We start from the raw sequence: 22,599 nt of genomic DNA on the forward strand, positions 1-22,599 counted from the left end.
TCGAATCCAACGAGTCTTGTAAACCGAATTAATAATGAGCCATGTCTAATGGAAAGTAAAGAAATGGTTAAGGATTCGTCATCAACTTTAAATTTCTGAATCGAAAGTTCTCTTAGTAGTTATTGCCGTGGATAATCCTCAGCAAAGAAGAGTAGATTAGTATACAAGCTTGGAAAGGATGCCTCAACTCTTTCTATTTGTTGTTCGTGTATATGCCAAAAATAAATAAGAGACATTCTACTCTACTTCCGTGAACAATAACTTATCGTTCAGTATAAAAGAAATCATTAGCATCCAATAATATTTAGACAATGCCTTCCCATATTGAAATGTAAATTTTTTCGCTAGTCTCTCGGTCCAAAAGGGAACAATAACTTGTTTAATACATTGAATAACGTTTATGGGAATGAAGGACGGCCAACGTATACTCGTACATCGGCATTAATTTGATTTTGTAAACCAAAATCATGATAATTGACATTAGGGAGTACTTCCCAGGGAAAAATCAAGCTTATAGCATGGGGTTTCTGACTGCTATAAAGCATGACATCAATTTTTATGAAGAAAATAGATGGATTTAAGGTATACAGGTTGTCATTATGAGTTACATCACTATAGACAATGAATATTAAATATAATAAAATGGAATCCCTAGGTGTCCATCAGTAACAAAGATATTTTCCAACAGCCTACTTAGAACAATTCTTTGACCATAATCGTGCAACATCCAATTAATAGCATATATTATTGACGGGTGGAAAACTATAATGAAAAATTAAAATAGTTTCAAGATAGTAATTCATAAAGTTTCAGGGGAAGATGAATCCACATCATTATAATATATTGAACCATTGAGCGATGTTGCGGCAAGTATTATAGAAAAATGAATTAATTGATAATTATGCTAGTGATAGATCACTAGCAATCAGGATCATGATCAATATCAGATCAAGTTTCTTTCCCGAAATCGAAACACGATTTAATTACTATTCTTGGTAAATTTCTTTATTATAAGAGCAAAGCACATTTAATCAAATGCTATTTGATGGCTATAATATAGTAGCAAATACTCTAACTTACAAATTGTAACAGAAATACCTAATCTTTTTCGGTTACAAACTATAGTCAATATATTAGAAATTACTAGACTTATTTATGCTAATGGAGAGAATACTTTACATTAGATAGTAATCTTAATATAAGAATATCCATGTCTATTTACTCATCGACAAATAGCCATAGCAATTTTACGCTATCAAAGTCAATGACGGCGTAATAATATTTAAAATCGCTGCATAGGCTTTAACCGTTAGAGATCTGCATCTATACTGAAGGTAGCATGCATATGGTTTGCCTTTAGAAATACTACGTTCAGTTCTGTGTAGGTGACAAAGTAGGACTCTTATTGAACTCCTTGTATTATCTTTTTCATAAGATAAAGTTTTATTACAAAATACGAGCGAATACTTCTATATGGGAAGACCGAGTTATAAATATCATTCTTAATCAAAAATTAGTATCCGCTAATAGGTCTCTATGATCACCAGCATTTTGAATGTAAAAATAAGATTTATAGGTACTTCTGAGAGTAAAATTACTTTGTATCCATGAACAATTACTACGCTAATTTTCTAATACAAAAAATATAGCACTTGCAAATAGCATTTATATCGAAAAGCATAAAATATAATTGATCGATTGCAATTTTTGCTCATTTGCACTACCAGAGTAAGATTCAAAACTATTGACCACCATTACCAGCTTAATATGATACATAAAATAAAAACCATTCTGTCTTTTACCAGTTTTTAAAAATAATCTGCAAAATTGTTAACTACAAAATCAATATACTTATTTATAAACTTTAACTGAATGCACAATTAACAATTAATTCTCCTCGCCGCGGCAGTATGCACATATATATGCTTATATTCTCCGTAATATTATCTTTAATACATACATATAAAAAATTCATCTACATTTAATTTTGGCAGAAAATTTTAAAATATTAATGTTTAGGGCAGTAGACCGCTAATTTATATTTATCAATGTAAAATAAAATAGTTTTATTTCAACGGTGGTCTGTATACCATAACCTTATGGATGTAACAGCGAGAAGTATTAACGTTATAACAGCAACTTGCATGGAGTTAAAATTCTATCGCCCTTGGATATTAGATCATGTAGCATTATCGAGTGATATAACCACTAATTCTGTAATAAATGAAGATAAAGTTAAGGCGCGTACACCAATTCAAAGTAAGAATTGCATTAAATACGATAGTAACTATAGTTAAAACTAGTGCCCAATAATAAACTTACTCGAGCTTGCCAATCTCTTCCCCATAGAGTGTCAAACTTGCTACATAGCTTTTGCTTTCATGTGTCATGAAAGTTGTTAATGGAACGTGACAAGCGCCTATACAGAAAATAAATCATCTAATTTAGGGAATATGTAGATTATCATTAAGAATTTTTATGAGGTACATCTGTATGCAACCATATGGTGCTAGTACAAAATGTGCTATAAAGAGGTATACTTGTAGAGCACTAGGGAAATAACAAATAACCAAGACTTTATAATATCGCAAAGCACATTATATAATAAAAGTATAAATACTAAAGTTAATTTGTATGCGTATATAAGATTATCGCTACGTACCCAAATATTCTCCATTATCACTTGTTTTTAAAGATACTAAAAGCGATTGGCGTTCAAGATATTCATCAAAAGGGTATTTTGCTTTCATCTAGATAGTAAAGGATAGCAACTAAATATTTCAACTACAAGAAATGATGTTAGATAAACATTATAATAAAACCATTATCATCAATACCCTGTTAGGAAGATCAGAAGATTCCCACAGCGGACAAAGATGGATTTGATTTGATGGGATTGATGAATGGGGTATTTGTGAAGTAATTGAATTTATTTGCCATCCTGAGGTATTAGGTGCGCTTTCTACGGGATCTGCATGCGAATAAAAGCGTTTCCGAATCGCAAGATTTACAATTAACAAAGTCCTTAACGAGAATTAGATGAAATAAAATCGTAGATATTGCATTATTTAACATATTTCAGAAATGTGGTTTTTATAATCGATCAGATTATATTTACCTTCTAAACAGGACGAAACAAATTCTAAAGTGAAATGAGCAACATAGCGTTTAACTGAACGGATCTGTAAGTAAATAATATCTTATTTTAATATCATATACCGTACAATTGCACAGGATCTTACTAAAATGAATTAAAGTGAAAATATTTACTTAAAGATGAGACGTTAGTAAAAACAAATAATTAAGCTTTCAAAGTTATTAAAAGTAATAATTCGGTTGAATTGCTAATCAATCAAGATTTGACTTTAATTTTTGAAGTCAGATAAGCACGATAGTTAAAGTTTAATAGATTGATGATACTGAATATTGATGGGACGATAATCTCAGCAATGTAAGGCATTGAGGATCAGAACAATAGACGACGTACCGCAGCATGAGCATTCAATATTGCAATATACGCGGGCATCTTATGCGGATTATAATTGAGCTTTTTCACTTAAACGTGCGAGTTTTATAGTCAAAATTAGTAGTTAAAACAATTTTAAAAAAGTATATATATACACATAGAAATTTTTTTGTGATAATTTGTAACCTAGCAAACGTTCCAAATTTTTATCCAGTATTTACTAAAAATGCACATATTATTAATAACAATTACACACACAGTATGATAATAAGTTTCCGTAAACTTACTAATATCGACCAAACGGTTACTATTAACATCAGTTTGGTACAATCCAAAAACAGGCAAATGATCGCTTGTCAGTATATCATGAACGGATCCTACACAAATTTAAATTACGGATAATTATAGATGCTACGATATCTGATTGATGCTGTTGCACAAGTAAGCGTATTTCGTCTTCTAGCTAAAGTAGAAATATTTATAATTCACTCAATCACTTAATTTTCTCATACAGAAAATGTACGATGATAAGAATAGGCAAAATTAGCTTTATTGACTCCACTCAGTACCTTTATAGGTAGGTAGGAAAATCAAACAAGCTTGCATATCAGCATTTGTGAGAACAAAAGTAACAGTGACTTGATGCATCGTTTTATAACTATGACTAAATTATTCAAAATTCTTTGCTATAACAAAATCTAAGTGCTTTACTGCACGTATATTGTGGTAGCAGTCTTCGGTAAGGTATTACAATTTGCCTGCATATGTAGTTCATGTATACGTACTAATTTTTACTATGGACTAAGAAAGAAACTGCATCTAGTTTTGAGACAACTTTATAATGTCACGAAAGTACTAATAGCAAATCATACCGTATGATATACATTCCATAGCAAGACTTGGATACGACTTCCATAAGATACGATCACACCAAGAAGGTGTATTAATTGCGTTCTAAAAATTATATCTAAGATTAGATGTAGACTATTTATAAACTGAAAAGAAAAGTAAAACATAACATTAAGTTAATCATGCTTACTCTGCCTCCTGGTCTCCTCTTGAAACAATCATATGCATCATCTTTACCAACCACTAAGCGATAAGTTGGGGGAAAATTCAGTTCTCTTTCACCTGCATAATCAGTTATTTAGTTAATAATAAATAATCGCATAATCATATCCGATATCAAAACAGGTAACATTAGGTGATCGTTAATATTGTAACGTCAGTTCAGGTACCAATTTTAATAGACGAAATCATTTATTGTATGTTTTATCCCACGACAACTTATCATCAAATTGAAATGTCTAATTTTGTGATTAATCTAAAGCTATAGTCAGCTCGTGACATACGCCAATCAGTAAATACACTGCCATTCAACTTCTCTTGATGCAATTGGTCTACTTGAAATAATTTGGCAAAATTTCTACAGGAAATACCATTATTGGCTTCCTGAAATGATAAAAAGTTAAAAGCGCTACCTTAAGTTAACCTGTCGTAAGATATGCTAAAATTTTAAAGACAGTTTATCTAGTAGTGAATCAGTTTACAAATGAAAAAGGGTGCTGAATTAAATATAACTTTTCATGTTAATGAATTGCACAATATCAATCAACCAATTGATTGATCACAGATGCAGGGAACAAAAATTTAAAGGCTTGAGATATTTCCACTAGAGCTGAAACAAATATAACTGTATTCTTAAAGGCTACTAAGGAAGGAAATTACCGGAACAGCCATCTCTAATCTATAATTCAAATCGCCAAACCAAAAGATATGATGAAACTGATGTGTAACGTCCGTTATATTTGGATTTAGGTCTCCCAAGCATAAATTACGGGCAATGGCTTGAACGTTATCTTGTCGCCTATAGAATGCCAAAACTTGTGTAACTTTACTTCAATTATAATAATAAAGCCTTACCATCGGTTAAATTAATGTAAAAGTAATCTCTAACATTTTATTACACATCAATTGAAGTTAGTGTCATGAGATTGATTTTTACCTTTTCTTTTCTTCAACTCTCGCAGCTAAATGACTATTGATGAAACAAAAATTTGTATCGTCTAATCGAAATGATACGGCTACACCGCCTTTATTACCTACAAATATAGATTTAAAATACTTTCAAAGATTAATTCTCGATTATTTACAGATTGGTGCTGAGTACATAGCAGTAAGGGATCTTAAACGCTATTTATACATCAGAAATGTCATTTGTAAATCGTTACTGAAATTTTACCGAGTGTGCCTCCTGCTCCAGTCCTAACTTGAGCGGATTTAACGTCAGTAATTCGGAAAGCAACTTCTGGCCGGCATAATATTACAATCCTAATTCCCCATAAGCTATTCACTTGTACCTACGTAATTGATTAATTAATATCACGATATAAACTTCCTAAATCAATATTTATTATTAATTAAATTAGTTAATTTAACTACTTAAATTAATTATATAAAATATTAGGATCAAAAGATCGTCCTACCATACTATAATCCAAATTAGTAATTTGATACAATGAATTTTTCAATTTGTCAACCCACTCTGATTCGGGGATTGATGAACCCTCCTTTGTTTAAGATTAATAGTTGAGAAGGCTAACTTTAACGATAGATATATGGATCGTGATATCTAATGCATATATCACCTAACTAATTACTGATAGGAGCCATTTAGATAGTTTTTACTTTATTACTATACATCGATAGTGTACAGTATATCTACCTGTGTACCGAAAGCATAGATATCAAATGCTATATCAGCTTTCTTGTTCAGTTTTATGCCTTGGCCGTGACACAGCGGCCATGATTGTATATCATCTGGTGGACGTTTACCACCTATGATATGGCATTCATAAAATATCCATTAGTATCAATTACCGACTTAAAAATGTGCAAAATAGAATTTAGATCTGTTTGCAGATACCCATATTCCATGTACCAACAAAGATATTGATTTTATCGCTGTGTTTAGATGTATCTGGGTCTTTTAAACTCTCTACGCCAGAGAAAAACTGTTGCGCTGACTATTAACATAAACCAATACAAATGCAAAGCGTTATAATTTCAGAGGGTTAAGATTGCTGCTTTCTATAATTACTTGTGAGTTTATTTGCAGAATCAAACTTACGCGCGCATCTGGAAATCGAAAAATATGCTGCCGGCTAAATTTGCCTTTACCGAAGATTAATTTCAATTTCTGAAAGTCTTCCGGATCTTTAATAACGCGATAAACTAGAAAATTGATTGATTTATTACTGAAAATCTTAACAGTTCATTCGCCAGCGAGAAGATTGACGTAGAAGCGATTGCATCATGAGAATCGTTAATTAGAATAGTATTACTTTCTGAGGGGAGGGTTTTAGAAATAACCGTTCCTTCTTCCGAACTAAGCAAAATTTCCAGTTGTCCTACAGACAGAATTTACGAAAAATTTCAATAACGTGATTGACTACAAAAATAAGTTATTTGGCAGCAAATATTTATGCACGTTAAATGTTACTAGCGTATAATCCAAAGGGATTAGTAATTGCAAAATTGTTAAAATGTAAATATCAAGAGTATAAAACATACTCTTGCTAAAATCTATTTTAATTGCGGCTTCGGTGGTTTTTCTCTTTTCGGATAGGACAATTACCTAAAATGGAAGTTCGATAGAGATACAATACATTAAGATCAATCACTAAGAACTGTCTTTTAGAAAGCACACTGATTATATTGTTGATAATAAATTAAACGACTACGCTGTCAATATTTGGATAAAATGTCAAGTTTAATGCTCCTTTGCATCTCACTTTGTAAGATCGATTCGGCAAACGAACTTCCCGAGGTTCATCTGCATCCGGAGATTGTCTTGTAGCAGGATCATGATCATCATCTGAAGTCCTTGCTGGGTGAATATCGTCACTTTCGTTACTAGATGTATGATCAGTTATCATTGCAGAATCTCCACTATTTGAACCAGATGATGAGGGATTATCAGCATCAACGTCAGCTTTCAGTAGTTTAAAGAACTAGGTTTGAAATTTAAAACAAATATTTTCATTTTCATCTTAAAGTATGTATGAGAAGAAACGGAACGGAGTGGTATGATTTAATGACAATTGCTTCTTTAAAGTGAATCTCTCTTCGATATCAGTGCGTCACTATTTCAGTCGGTTTATTGATTCATTATACATGTGCATTTTTACCAAGTACGGCGATAAATAAATTTAATATTCTTATTTTACCTGGTCATTAACGTTTTGTAATAATTGCCGGCAAGAAGACAACTTATTGACTACCGCATCAACAGTCAGTTCCATGGGTGAATCATCGTTATCAGGTCGTATTCGATAAAGGAAGTCCAGTGAATCCGGAGCGGGCTAGATTGTATTGTGGAATATAGTATACAACAGTAAGTCATGGATTAATTTAAAATTATAAAAATTACTCGAGTTTAAAGTAATCCTAACGAATCAATATGTAAAAAATATTATACTCTAGAATTTACACTACCAGCTCTCAATGGTATAAAAATTCTTCCTAATTCACCTCGTCATGATTGCTACTTAAGATTAGCAACTCTATTAGCTTTTGAGCATAAAGTGTCTGTATTATACGCTTACAATAGCTACAGGGTCTAGCTTTATTCCATATGCTGTACATAAGTGTAAGCTACATAATTCTGCATAAAGTATTTATGGTTTTAATTGCAGCGCAAGTATACTGTATATGGCATGCATCACTTGCAGCAGCATCCTTTCAATTTCATCATTGAAATTATACAGTAATTTATTGAATACTTATCGTAAATTTCACGAATTTAAGTAACCGTAATACAACAGATATACAAATATAAATATACGGATAGTTTCTTTATAATCCGTAGTAGAGTAGTACAGTATATTGATTATTATCTATAAATCTGTGATATTAACCACTGTGACTAAATATGCAATATATTAGAAAGAATTAATTATTAATTATTAATCGATAAAATTTTTCTACAATAGACCGTTCTAAACGGATAATTACAATTATCATATCTTTATAATAGTTCTCTATATATGAGATTGTAATTGCTACCTTACCTGCGCAATCCTAGTTGTAATCTGTGCCATAGTGTCCAAGTAACCATTAAAGTGATCAATCTCGCTAGAAAATACGTATTATCATAAAATATTGGCTAACATATTTGTGATAATATATCATAAGAAAATGGTAATCTAAATTGCTACCTGTTCAGTTGCTTTGACAACAAAGCTAATAGTTTTTCAAATTTCGTACAACGACCGCTGTTATTTGTTTTAATGTCATTTAAGTCGTCTAATACTTCTTTTTCAAAATAGGTTTGCATCAATTTGGTATGTTCATTAGAGTATCTATATCGAGATTAGGTTTAGCTTAGCGCATAATATCATTAACAAATAAGTTTCATACAATGTTATCTACAACAGTTCTATACATAGCTGATATATTGACTTTTATCGGACCTTGTAACAAATACGAAGATATGTTTTTTGATAGCACATAATTAAATTAAGCTCACCCTAAGGAAGGTATACTCCTGTTAGCGATCTCTTTAAGTAATGTTTTTAAGCTGTTTTCATAATTTGATTCATCTTTAGAAATCAATGAAGGAAGAGTATATGAATCATAAACAATTTATTTTAATGTCAAAAAAGACAAGTGGATGATTTGCTACAACTAAAATATAGGCGTCGAGGAAATTGCTCGAAAATACGTGAAACTGCTAATGAAGTGTGAAAATCTTATTATTTTTAATCTCGCTGATCAAATTTGTGTATAACAATATAATACTGATATGAAATACGTGTACTATTGCGGTACAATAGTCAACAACAATAACTGTTAATATCTTTACGGAAATCAGGTTGAGCGATAACTGGTAAGAGCAATATTAAGTATAGGGTATATTGTAAAGTCGTGATGTTTATTTTAATTTATTGTACGCAATTAATAAATGCTATAACGTTTATTGGCTTAGAAGTAAAATAAGTATAGTAATAGAAATACCTTCTTCTGTTGGTGTTGGTGGAGAGACTGACTTAGTAAGGGGATGCGCTAAGCCTTGGTTAGGCTGCCTGAAATGCTTTACCAGTTCGTCCATACTGCTGAAAGTCTTTTCGGTAAATCCTTCACACTATTATAAACAAATAAACAGCTCATTTTTAGACATAAATCTCATATTGTTGCGATTAATTAGATGGCAGTGATATTAGTCACCTATTTTCTATTTTAACGGCCTTAATTACTTTGTACTGTAATATTTGATGCTAGTTGCTTTTAAAAATTAGGTGAACCTTCTGCAGTGCTAAATTTTATGTTAGGTAACTAATATTATATATAGCAAATATAACAGTAAGAAAATTCCAAAACAAAAGTAGGTGAAGTGTGTTATTCTTTATCCAAACACGCATGCATAAAGGTATTGCAGGGAAGTGAGTTCATGCATGCTTCATACTATTTTTACTAAATATTAAGCTATTACAACATGATTTAACTATCAGTTCTTTGGTACGGTAAATACATATAAAATTGATTGACATTTTTTATTAGCTGTTCCATTATGGCAATAAATAGTAAAATTTTAAGTTATCACTTACCACAAATCGGCCATGAAATACTTTTATCCTATGATGGAAGAATTTGTTGCGATATCTAAGAGTGTTATATATATATTAGAATAATGTCATTATTAAATTCATTTTCGAAGAACAATAAATCGACACTAATTACACATGTAGTGAAAAGACCGAAAAAAATGAACTCCAATTCTTTAGCGGTATTCTATTTATGATACTGTAGATTTTTTTACTAACATAGCTGTTAGATGTTATTTGGTATACTGTAACAGATTGATTGCTTAACATGATCCACAGATCGCCTTAAACGTTAATGAATATTACATTATTCAGATACAGATAACTGATATCGTAAATGTAAATCCCTTTTTCAATCATGGATTACTAAATGGTTCTAGTATTTTACATACTAAACTATCAACTCGGTACTATTTTTTAACAATATATTGTAGTGCTTTCTTGGTATTATCTTTCTTCATACAATCTACATTACTGAAAGGTTAATTATAGCTTCTTTGACAGACAATGTAGAGGAGGACAAACATCGTAAATCAATGATAATTATAAATTTAACGACAATAGATAGCTATCGTACTAGATAAAGCAGTTAGTACGTCTATCGAGTAAATGGAGTGACTTGAAGTACCATTCTAATAGTTAGTCAATGATCACGAAAAGTAGTACAGTAGTAGTATATATGGGTAAATATAACATGTAACTGTAACAAGAATTATATAGTATACTGTATTAGTGTATACAGTACGTAAACTAACTGCTTCATAAAAGACAATAATTTAGATAGTGTAGCTAAGGAGCAAGTCTGATTTAGACGTAAAATTACAACTATTTGACTGTTCCATGATTGGTTGTCACATCGAAAAGAAGGACGGAATCATATCGATAGGTATGCATTCCATATTGTCTATGCGTTTTTAAAGTGTGCTTACGATACAATTCCCAGCAGCTCATTTCCTATTGACTTAACTTATGATATGTTAGAGAGGATGAAACGGTATAAAGTAATCTAGTTATTAGAGCCTTACATATGAACAACTTATCCAATCGATCCATTACCGCCAAAAATGTAGTGTAAATATAGTGAATTAATGATATCGGATATCCTGCAGCGACTTAGGATAGGTAAAGAGTATTGATTATCATCTATTAGTGCTCTTCTCCTGTAGCTAACAATCCAATTTGCAGTCATTTCTTTGAGTATCAGACTGATAGATCTTTTTTAGTGTATTTACAAATACAGTCTTTAACTAGGGCCAGGAGATACTTAATAAGGTATACCTTTAGGTTTAAATTTATTCGATACACCAATACAGTGATTAATTGGTGTTATCCTGCAGATAATTTAAGACTTGACTTCGGAATCGAATCAATCGTATGATTGCTGTTGCGATTGCATGATTATATATCATATTAGGTCAGGAATTAACTCCTGATTTATAATTAGTTGTGCAAATTTTACATTTATCGTTCGTAGTATGATAGAGCAAGTTCATGTCTGATCATAACAGTCAGTTTTTTTAATAATAAAATCCATAAATACTGTACCTTATTGATAATGCGAATGTGCCCGGTACACGATGACTAGGTCTGATTAGGAAGGCACCATCTTGGTCTTCTAGTCTGAGTAGGTCTTCAGCCTGTTCATAGGAAACGTCAATGTAATAATTGGCTAAGTTCTCCATGACTACTCAAAATGACCTCTACCTAATTTATATGGACCAGAAGAAAGAAAACGAAATTAATAATAATTCGAAGTTACTGTAGCGTTGAATCAGGTAGCATAAAACGTGACTGGCAACGTTCACATATTAGTCGCATCCATAGTTCTAATGTGCGAATCAAGTGATATATTAAGAATTGCATTAAATTATGTAGTAATAATGTCGTGACTATCGATAATAATATGTAATTGATCCGATTAATATTGGAGAAAATGCAATTTTTTCAACATGTAATGAAAGTTTAATTGGATCAGACTCGATTCATGCAATTAACCTTCAAGGTGTAGCAGCTCGGTGACTCTGAGCGCTACAAATGATGATAAAATAAAGGAAAACTTTACGATACGTAACATATATGTTACGGCCAAAACCCGAAGTCCGGCCAATACGCGTAATGATAACCTATATATGTATATTTAGGATTAGTTTGCTCAACATGTTCGAAATATCAACAGAGTGCAGAGTGTATTAGATAAGATCCTGGAAATACTTAAGTGTCAATGACCAGGAACATCGATTTACTATTAACGTTTGTAGAAATCAGGAGAATTGATTTCAACCAATTAATCGTCTTATCTACAATACTATTTTACTGCCAATTGCTTGACCATTTTAAATTATTTACAAATTGAACATGAACTTGATTTATTCCGGTTGTACACGAGTATACTGCAAGTCGGGGTCTACTCTACTTAAGAGTTTCAATATTAGTATGATAGTCATCACAGGAAATGATCACTATTCTAATTTCAATGATACCATCTTGATAGCAAGCAATCAATCGATGCTGTAATCTAATGAAATATTTTTGATGGGCTCTTTAACACCGCAATGCTGCATCCTCAGTACAAAACTATGGAATTATGACATCCAGGGCAATAACGATTCATGAATAAGACGTTGCAGGCTTGATTAATGATTTGCTATGATTGCAACTAAACTTTGACAAATACTCACGCTGACTACGGTGCCAAATTCAATCATTTCAACGACTCAACAATAGCAACATCAGTCTCATTTCAACTTGCCTCAATTTTTCGATTGAAAAGCTCTATCAGGCTTGCTCAATATCCAAACTTTCGCAATATTCTCCTGATTACAGCGATCTTGAAACTCCAAATCACTGTTTTCACCCTTTTGTTGATACCGTCTATCCAGCAAGTTCTACTTTTATGCTTGTATGGCTCTGTCAGGCGTGCTCAATATCTAAATTTTCGCAATATTCTGATTACAGCGATCTTGAAACTCCAAATCACTGTTTTCACCCTTTTGTAGATACCGTCTATCCAGCAAGTTCTACTTTTATGCTTGTATGGCTCTATCAGGCTTGCTCAATATCCAAACTTTCGCAATATTCTCCTGATTACAGCGATCTTGAAACTCCAAATCACTGTTTCCACCCTTTTGTTGATACCGTCTATCCAGCAAGTTCTACTTTTATGCTTGTATGGCTCTGTCAGGCGTACTCAATATCTAAATTTTCGCAATATTCTCCTGATTACAGCGATCTTGAAACTCCAAATCACTGTTTTCACCCTTTTGTAGATACCGTCTATCCAGCAAGTTCTACTTTTATGCTTGTATGGCTCTATCAGGCGTACTCAATATCTAAATTTTCGCAATATTCTCCTGATTACAGCGATCTTGAAACTCCAAATCACTGTTTTCACCCTTTTGTAGATACCGTCTATCCAGCAAGTTCTACTTTTATGCTTGTATGGCTCTATCAGGCTTGCTCAATATCCAAATTTTCGCAATAATCTCCTGATTACAGCGATCTTGAAACTCCAAATCACTGTTTCCACCCTTTTGTTGATTGCGTCTATCCAGCAAGTTCTACTTTTATGCTTGTACTGTACTTTTATACAGTATAGTACAGTCCATTTAGTGGTTGGTTGCTGTTGACAGTACAGTACTGCACAGGATGGTACTTTGTACTATATTGTTCATCATCATAACAGGGACTACTGGAAAGAGGAGGAGGGTCAGAGTGTAGTTAAAATAACCAGCAAAAAAAAGGTCGGCCTCCATATTGCTTACGAAAGTTCATGATAATTATTGTTATAATAACTCGCCAAGAAAGCCGTCCTCTCCCTCTGGATCACCTTGTTTGCTAGCTTTTGCCGAGGGCTGATTGCACCCTGGGGTAGTAGTCAGGGACATCCAGATGCTAAATTGCTAAGTTGGTTTTGTGCAATATATTATACGGTTTCATGGATACCGTAGAGTAGAAGGAGTAGAAAAATGAAATGATCAAACTCCGTATTATTTTGCAATGGTGACGGTTTGACGTCCCTCTTGCTTTGCCTTTTTTATACAGTATAGACGTTTTCGAAATCCAACCTTCTTTTTCTGTAACAAACGAGCGCTTCTGTGCAAATGTCCCTGCGGACAGACATTCCAGCTTTATGGATGAGATTGAATTGCAAACTTTACACTCCAGTTTAGGCGTTATGACTGTTTACAGTAAGTTGAATTTCCTTGCAGAAATGATTAAACTGTACATTTAAATGAAGGTAAATTTGATTAGTTTTGATAGATTCCTAACCCACCCTCTCTCATAAACTCCCAGCTTTTATACCCTCGACGGCGGATTATACCGTAGGGTATCTGCAAAACCGAGCAACACTTGCAAATCCTAACCGTACAGGTCCTTGTCCTAACATCGCTATTTTATGTCATAGGTGTTGCACTAATCTTAGCACTTTCGAAATGGCAGTAGAGTACAGTACAAGCTGTAGTTGTGGTGAAACTACGCCATCATAAAACTCTATCTGTTATATCGATACCAAAGCATGATCATGGAGAAGAATCGAACAGGTTTACTAAAAACTACCTGGTAGTCACACAAGACACAAGTCATAAACTCACAATACTATACAGTTACTGTACGGAAAATTTCTCATTCGCAAAGTACATTGCAGTAATAGTTTATTTATTTAAGAAAATTAATGACATATCACCGCACGGTGGGACGGTATAGTCAGATCAGTATTAAAGTTAAGTGGAAAGGTCAGAGAAATTAGCTTGCTGTAAATGAATGCAGCAGTTGCTTTCAAAAATTGACAGCCATAACGATGATCTCACCTTTCATTTTAGTCAATTTTACGGTATCTTGCTCGCTAAAGAACGGAGTAATTGTATAATGCATCATTCATATTATAGTACTCGTATATGAGAAGACGGCCAAAACGCGTATAACAGGTTAACGTGATGGCTGTCAATAAATTTGATTAGGCTGTTGTTACTGGTAAAAATACCTTTCGGTAGTGAAAGACAGCTTGGCCAAGATTGTGTAGTTCCAATCCTAAAGTACACGTACATGTATTCTGCAATTCCATAGATATCAATGCCACAATTACTGCCATTAAACAATATCGCCGAACAAGTTGTTCGTGCGCTATCGCAAAATGCCTTAAACGCTGTAATAAACAAATCCCTAACGTGATAACAATTTTACGATTAATCAAATCTTGAATAAAGTATTTGCATTAGATAAGTACTTCAGTACTAGTACTAAGGCTAAACACGATATTCCATTTCTAAATGATGATGTAAATACACTTAAATACACGCGTAAACGTATCCTGAACCTCTGTCAAAGGAGGAATCGATTCTATACTGTAATATAGTAGCACAATCTGCAGTAGTGTTCATTAAAATAACCATGAGAATAATATTGCATTTATTATTTTTTTTGCCCTGTACACTGTACAATAGTAGACAGTAGTATTCTGTATCCCCACTTCTGCTCTAATAACGCTATTCAGCATGCCTTCCGAATATTATACTGTTTGGCAATACTGTAGCACTGTATATGTTATTATGAATGAATATATGGTTTGGTTTACTGTTATTGCGTGCGTGAAAATTCTAAAGTAGAGACTAGAGTAATGTTGAACACTCCTTTAGCATTTTTTGTAACTAGTGTACTGTTATTACGTTTTGGCATCATTTCAGCTATCGAGGAGTGCTAGCAGGCAGTTGCAATCATGAACTTTTGGCTTTTCCTTGTTGATCAAACATCCTCTAGTTCTGGAAGGGAAATCATATTGTGAAGCGGCAGACAACTATATCTATACCTGTAAATACTATAGACAGAGAATGACAAATATTAAAAATAATTGATATCATATTGAATGACGACCATTTTTTTACCACTTTTTAAATTCCTACATGATGTTATCAATTATGATTGCTTTATCACTAGTACTAGTTGGATGACTAAAGCGATTACGTAATGCGTACATGGCACATTTTTGATATAATCAAAGTATTTCTACTATCAGCTGGATGATTTATGAATGATAAGCTGGAGTGTATGAATAACTAGCAGAACTGTTTACATTGCCAGAGCTTCGTGATTGAGCAATGAAAGGTTCTAAATTTCTAGTAATCCGTGGCAATACCATACGATATGTTGGTAGGCTATACGTGTACTACAATACTGTATGTAGAAGAATACCTGTTTAAATATCTAATTTTTCGCTTGATTAAAAGTTTATGCTACTGTAATTATAATATATTCTTTCCAACTGAGTTCATTTATTTAGCCAAATATCATCTCTTGTACTGATATCGTAAGTTTTGCTCTATAAGCACGATTTGTGTACATATGTAATTGTTGGTACGATAGCTAAATAACCGTAATGAATGAAAAGGTAAAATTGAAATCATGCGATTATGACTATGAAGCTAATGGCTCACCCAAGAAGAAAAGTAATTTTGAAATCATTAGCATAACAAATAATTACTGCCAGAGCCGGCGACAAAGTTTACTCGATGATGACACTGATGAGATAGATGGTGGATTTCGAGGGAAAGGAAACATTCAATTCTCAAAGTCATTGATCAAGCGTCAATCAGTTAACAACTGTAATAACATTCAAGAAGAGGCAAGTAATGACAAAGTAAGCAATCACAGGACAGAAAGTACTTGTAGCCTGGCCGTTTCCAAAAATACTCATAATAGTGCAGTAATCTCAGATGTGGCAGACAGTGCCACTTCTACATCTCGCTTCAGGATAGCTAGACAGTATAATCTATCTGAAAGGGGACGATGGACTTGTCGAGATTATATTTCAAACGAGATCAAGACGGGTAAAAAATTACATAATGATCGGTTAATGAATGCTAAAGAGGAATGTAATTATAAAACAATTCAAAACACTAACAATGGCAATTCTAGTCTGTATCATTCAGATGATCTATCACTAGAATCGAGACGTACACTACCTGAAAATACAACAGTAAATCTATCTAAGAACGTGCCATCATTAGTCCCCAAAACTAATAGCACATTAGATCGAGCATTAACAACTACTGCCAGTACAAATATTGCCAATGCATCTATAAATAATAATGATCCACTTGCCAACCAGTCTAGCCCTAAGGAATCCGTTAACTATTTTAAAACAAATATCATCAAACATGGCCAGCTAAATTTAGGAAGAAGAAGTGAACAACCTGGAATGTTTAGACCAATTCAAGACAAGAATGGGCTATCTCCAACGAATATTGACATTATGCACTATCAACAATATGATCTAGGATCGCCTAATGACTTTCCTAGGACTATAAATTCGCCTCTTGAAGAAAGCCTAATATTTAGAAACAGGTTTGTTAAGCAATTGTAAAAACACTGACAATGGATATTATTAAAATTAGTTGTAATATCATAAGCACCATGAACACGTAGATTGAAGTGGATGTATTATGCTCATTTTGATTTAAAAGATATTTACAGACCTAAATTGTTTTATGCGCGTTTAGTCCACAAACTGTGCATCAAGACTGCGTTAGAGAAAGGGCATCTGTAAGTTGCAATGTTATGTTATATTTGCTTATTGTATATATCTCAGATTTTAAAACGTTAGATAAGAATGCGTTTAGCTCGTATAATTAATATGATACGGTATACTTGTATAGTCACTTCATGAGAAATTTTTAAAAGTAAAGCGAACATAATTCACTGATCTACTCGTACTGTCTTAACTAGAATAGAATAATAAATACTATAAAATTTTTATGTTCTATCTACTATCGTCCGCGATATTTTGTTGCAATATAAAAGTTAATAATTTCTTGCCATGTTAAGAAATGTTAATTCATGTACCGAGCAATCAGTCATTACAGTACGCGTATGTTGTATGAATTAATCATTACTGAAATGGCTAATTACAATATTCCTTCTTTCTTGCATTTTCTTGTCATTGAAAACGGATAAAAATAGACTAATTATCAATACCGTCAATATCAATATCGCAGTCCTCAGCACTTTTCGCCTCATCATCATCATCAATATCAAATAAGTAATCATGACCACTACCATACGATTGCCGGCATTGTTGAGGAACAATTACATCGAGTTATTACGCCACTTTATGAAGCTATCGATTACCAAGTTCAGGAAATTATGAAATTAAAGGATGAAGTTAAACTTTCACGTACGGACCACTTGGTGGCTAGTGAGATTGCCTTATTAAGAGCGGAAATCGATTCCTTAACGAAAGTGTTACGATGATTAATCGTACTTACAGTGCTTTTTGGAAGGAATTATGTATGCTAATCAGTGGTTGCTATAGCTGCAATTATATACCTGCGTAAGTATTTACAGTATATTTAATACGCGCATATGGTAGTATATACGCTTGGTTCAAGCTTTCATCTATGTACAGTATAAGCGATACGTTTTACTTACACACTCAATTGTACAGAAGGAAAGCAATCAAAAATTATTGCTTCTCTAAACTCCAATCTAAATCATATGATAGATAATAAAGAATTCGTGTATAGTCGTGTCTTGCTAAAGTACAGCGCTACTAAAAATTATTTAGTAACGCGTTATGTTAGTTAACCTATCGGTATAATATTCTACAATTTAGGTAACTTTATAACTGTAATAACCTCTAATATCGCAATATATAATTATTCCAAAGTATATACTATCATATCTAAGATTTAGGTAACTTTTATAAAACAGGCAAAAGCTTAAATTTTGATGAATACAGGATGCAGTACTATAACATCGTTGCTAAATAAATTGCTCGGTATGACTGTTAGCTTGTAAAGATGCTATCATTAAATAATTTAAATTATTGCAAAGACTATCTTGAATAAAATACCGAATACCTATCATATCTACTTAGGCTCTTAAAAAATTCAGACTAATATAGTTGAGGGCATAGATTACTAACACTTCGGTATTATACAATCGGCAATTACTTTTATTATCCGGTATCATTTCCTCATAACATTATTACTAAAATGTACAAGACCATCTCTTATATATTGCATATATTTATAATATGAAAAAAAATATAATTTTTGATAGCGTAAGAGTGCGATCGTTATGAAAGTATCCTATATTATTCAGCATGTTTCGATTAATATGTGTATATCGTGATTCGGACCGGAATTATGCAATTACTAAAAGTGATTTCATAATATACAGTAACAGTATAAATAACACTTACTTTTACTATGAACATTAGCTTTATACAGTATCATAATTAAATGGTACGAATAAACGCCCATACAGCCTCTGTCAATTAGCAAATTTGCATCTAATTCCCAGATTAATTGTAATTATTTGAAATTTAGCCCATAGCTATAGTGCGGTAATATGATGCCAGAAACTTGTAAAGTACATACTCCAATTTATACCATAAAATATAGAGCGCACACATGCAACGAGATAATAGAATTTTAAGCGTTGCATTAATTGCTCAGATATTAATTTACACTTGAATCAGCAACTAAAGCAATAAAAACTATGTTAGAGTACATGTGCTATTTTGATTTTAATGATGGCTACTTCTATTTTGGAACGGATTGTTGAAGGATTGCTTTTAATCGTTCTATTTCTTGCTTTAGATGAGCATTTTCTTCCATTAATAGGTGTAATTGAGCATTTTCCTCCTTTAATCGATGTAATTGAGTATTTTCCTCCTTTAATCGATATAATTGAGCATTTTCCTCCTTTAATCCATGTAATTGAGCATTTTCCTCCTCTAATCGATGTAATTGAGCATTTTCCTCCTCTAATTTAGCGTTTGAATGAATTAAATGGCTACAATGTCGATGCACCTCTCGCCTTAGCATATCAGTAATGCCATCCTAATATACAATAGATACAAATATGTGAATACTACAAACCAGAGTGATTGCCTTATAAAACAGAGTATAATTTCATCGGTACGATAATCGAATATGCATTTACCATGAATCTGTTAGTCATTTCATTGCATTCGTTATGCTGGAAGCTAAATCAAAAATGAAAGGAATACATTATTAGCAACGGAGAACTATATCAGCGGGGTTATAAGAAATTCTGTATCACTATAGATGAGTAGTTTACACGATATTTAACGTAATGTTTAATAAGCATATAGGAAATATCATATGATCAATCCACTGATTTATGGCTGTGTCAGTTTTTAACGGTGTTTTAATATACTAAAATCAGAGATCGATGATAGCGTAATCAGACAACCTTACTGATCACTATGAATGCTATCTTCGATGTACTGTACAATAATTTTTAATTAAGCAACCTGTGTTGAGGGCCAAGAATAGCGCTGTTGGCAACACCAGTTGAAAATTGATTGTCCTGAATAGATTGTGTGGGATTACTCAGATTACCAACGGGAAAATTGTTCTCCTGTAAAGGTGGCGGTAAATAATTTCCTGTAATATTACTAGTTGGAGCATTATTAATAGGGGCACCATTCTCGGTTAAAATAGGAGTATAATTGCTGTCAACAGCTTGAGACATGTTTGGGTAGCCAAAGTTCTCTGTCGAAGTAGTGTTGGTAGTAGCATTACTCTCTGTAGGCGATATCTGATTAAGCACCATATCATTTAATTCTTCTTCTTGAATACCTTCTATTCCAATATTGGTCATTACATCACTACCGCTGTTAGAAATTCCTGATGCTTGAGAAACGGTATTATTGACATTTGTAACATCGTTATTAACATACACACTGACATCTTCATTGCTTTCAACGATATTATTTGTATCGTTAGGTATATTTGCATTCCCAATGACAGTAAGTATTTCATTTTCTTGAACGATAGGCTGTTGTTGAGATTCGTTTTGTGGTAATTGATCTAATTGTTGCATTGTTGGTTGTGAATGTTGAGCTTGCACCTGTACTGATGATCCAACCTCATTCAGTTCGCGTAATGTCTGATCAGTGTACTGAAGCGCATTTTGTTGCATTGTATCGTTAGGTACAATTAAATCAGCATCAGGTATACTAGGATTAACAGGCTGCTGCTGTATATCGTCAGTATTATTAATGTTTTGTGACGGCTGGGGGACCACAGGAGACGGTAATGTTATTGAAGGTTGTTGTGGCTGCCGCTGTTGAGATGGTTGCTGTTGATGCTTATTGTTGCTTTCATCCAAATTATTGATGCCATCATCCACGGTAGTGTCACTGCCAGCATCTGATTTAATAATTTCCTGTCTTCTTTCTAGATAATCACGACAATTCCAGCGCCCGCGCTTGAAAGTCTTATTCCTAACATCAATAATTACACGAAAGCGAGAAGTCGGAGGAACATTGTGGCCATTTGTTGTTGCCTCGACTTTCTCTTGTTGTTCTTCAATAGGCAATAAAGCATTATCGTTTATAGTTAATGTACTATCGTTATTATCGTATACTTCACTATCTTCCAACTCATCGTCAACTACACTAATATTGACAATTTCACTTTTGGTAGATCTGATGCTGGTAATTTCAAAATTGCTTTTTTTCTTTTGTAAAATACTTGATTGAAGATTAATGGGTTTCTGATCAGGAGCGACTACAGCTATGGTAGATTCCTTTAAATCGCCCTCGGCCATGATGAAAGATAAACTTTCCACACTACTTGTAAAACACTTAACGATCTATCTTTCTTTTAAGAAACAAACGTGTAAATATTAATGGTTCGCTGTCTTATACCAAAGTTTGATTAGTCAAGGCTTGCAAACTTAGCTATATTGTACGTAGGGATTGCTAAGTATACTAAGAAGTACAATCTTGTGGGGGGGGGGATTTCAGTATTTGAACAATATTATCTGATAACGAAGGGTTCTTTTCTTTTCGATTATGACAATGAATTGTTTTTTAGACTTAATCCGTAAATGTGTTCGTATCTATCCAATTAGGTTTTTAAAATTTCCTGTCTTTTAAAGTTTTGCAACTTGGATGACGACCAGAAGTTATGAAAAATGACATTAAAAAAATAATCTCCTGTGAAGTACCGTTTTAATTTCTTTTTGATTTGAAATTTTTCTATCCCTCCTTCTGGTCAGTGAAGTCGGAGGAAACACGATAGCAGTCTATCGCGTTGATAACAAAGTTGAATTGAATTTGTCTGTAGATACTATGATAAAATGCAGTCTTGTATGTGCAATCTGCTTTTTCTTGATGCGCACAGTTTGAGACCGCAGAAGATCTTAATAATATTAATTAGCTATCAACCACAAAGTAGGAAAATGGTGCTCGATAGCAAAATAAACCTATACTAGGCCTACTGTGATAACAATACTACGTGGTTGAATAGTGAATGAGTAACACCCTGTTTTTAAAATAAAAAATAAAAAGCAATGAAACCTTGTACTGAGTATAGTTATGACTGAAGTCGTTTGGATTTCAAGACAACAGTAATCCAAGTTCAAAGCAGAACTTACTATCGCAGCAGTAAAAATAAGTAAGATTATGACAGTGATAGAGCTTTTCTGCGATACCAAAGAATGATCACCAGTCCAATGTCGGTCTATACTCTCGATACATAAAGTGCCTTAACATTT

The 22,599-nt window shown here is 33.0% G+C and overlaps 3 protein-coding genes across 3 annotated transcripts; 1 reads left to right on the forward strand and 2 right to left on the reverse strand.

The window, feature by feature from the left end:
• Positions 1-2,189: 2,189 nt before the first annotated feature.
• TRIADDRAFT_60195 (uncharacterized protein) lies at positions 2,190-11,753 on the reverse strand (the record flags this gene model as incomplete). Its single annotated transcript, XM_002116236.1, has 26 exons — positions 2,190-2,214; positions 2,323-2,419; positions 2,663-2,750; positions 2,838-2,971; positions 3,119-3,182; positions 3,488-3,555; positions 3,754-3,843; positions 4,339-4,420; positions 4,506-4,597; positions 4,819-4,918; positions 5,195-5,333; positions 5,472-5,568; positions 5,709-5,826; positions 6,192-6,304; positions 6,393-6,492; positions 6,597-6,700; positions 6,811-6,876; positions 7,040-7,103; positions 7,261-7,479; positions 7,696-7,830; positions 8,539-8,602; positions 8,686-8,829; positions 8,997-9,069; positions 9,485-9,611; positions 10,075-10,129; positions 11,617-11,753. 26 exons carry the CDS (start codon positions 11,751-11,753, stop codon positions 2,190-2,192), a joined length of 2,595 nt encoding a protein of 864 aa, XP_002116272.1.
• A 4,688-nt stretch (positions 11,754-16,441) lies between these two features.
• Positions 16,442-18,315, forward strand: TRIADDRAFT_60196 (uncharacterized protein; the record flags this gene model as incomplete). Its single annotated transcript, XM_002116142.1, has 2 exons — positions 16,442-17,409; positions 18,060-18,315. The coding sequence occupies 2 exons, from the start codon at positions 16,442-16,444 to the stop codon at positions 18,313-18,315; spliced, it is 1,224 nt and encodes a 407-aa protein (XP_002116178.1).
• A 1,295-nt stretch (positions 18,316-19,610) lies between these two features.
• On the reverse strand, positions 19,611-21,648 carry TRIADDRAFT_60197 (uncharacterized protein; the record flags this gene model as incomplete). Its single annotated transcript, XM_002116237.1, has 3 exons — positions 19,611-19,910; positions 20,014-20,056; positions 20,348-21,648. 3 exons carry the CDS (start codon positions 21,646-21,648, stop codon positions 19,611-19,613), a joined length of 1,644 nt encoding a protein of 547 aa, XP_002116273.1.
• Between the last annotated feature and the right edge of the window lie 951 nt (positions 21,649-22,599).

Source organism: Trichoplax adhaerens, genomic scaffold (genome assembly GCF_000150275.1).
Source record: "Trichoplax adhaerens TRIADscaffold_14 genomic scaffold, whole genome shotgun sequence".
Classification (NCBI taxonomy): Eukaryota; Metazoa; Placozoa; class Uniplacotomia; order Trichoplacea; family Trichoplacidae; genus Trichoplax; species Trichoplax adhaerens.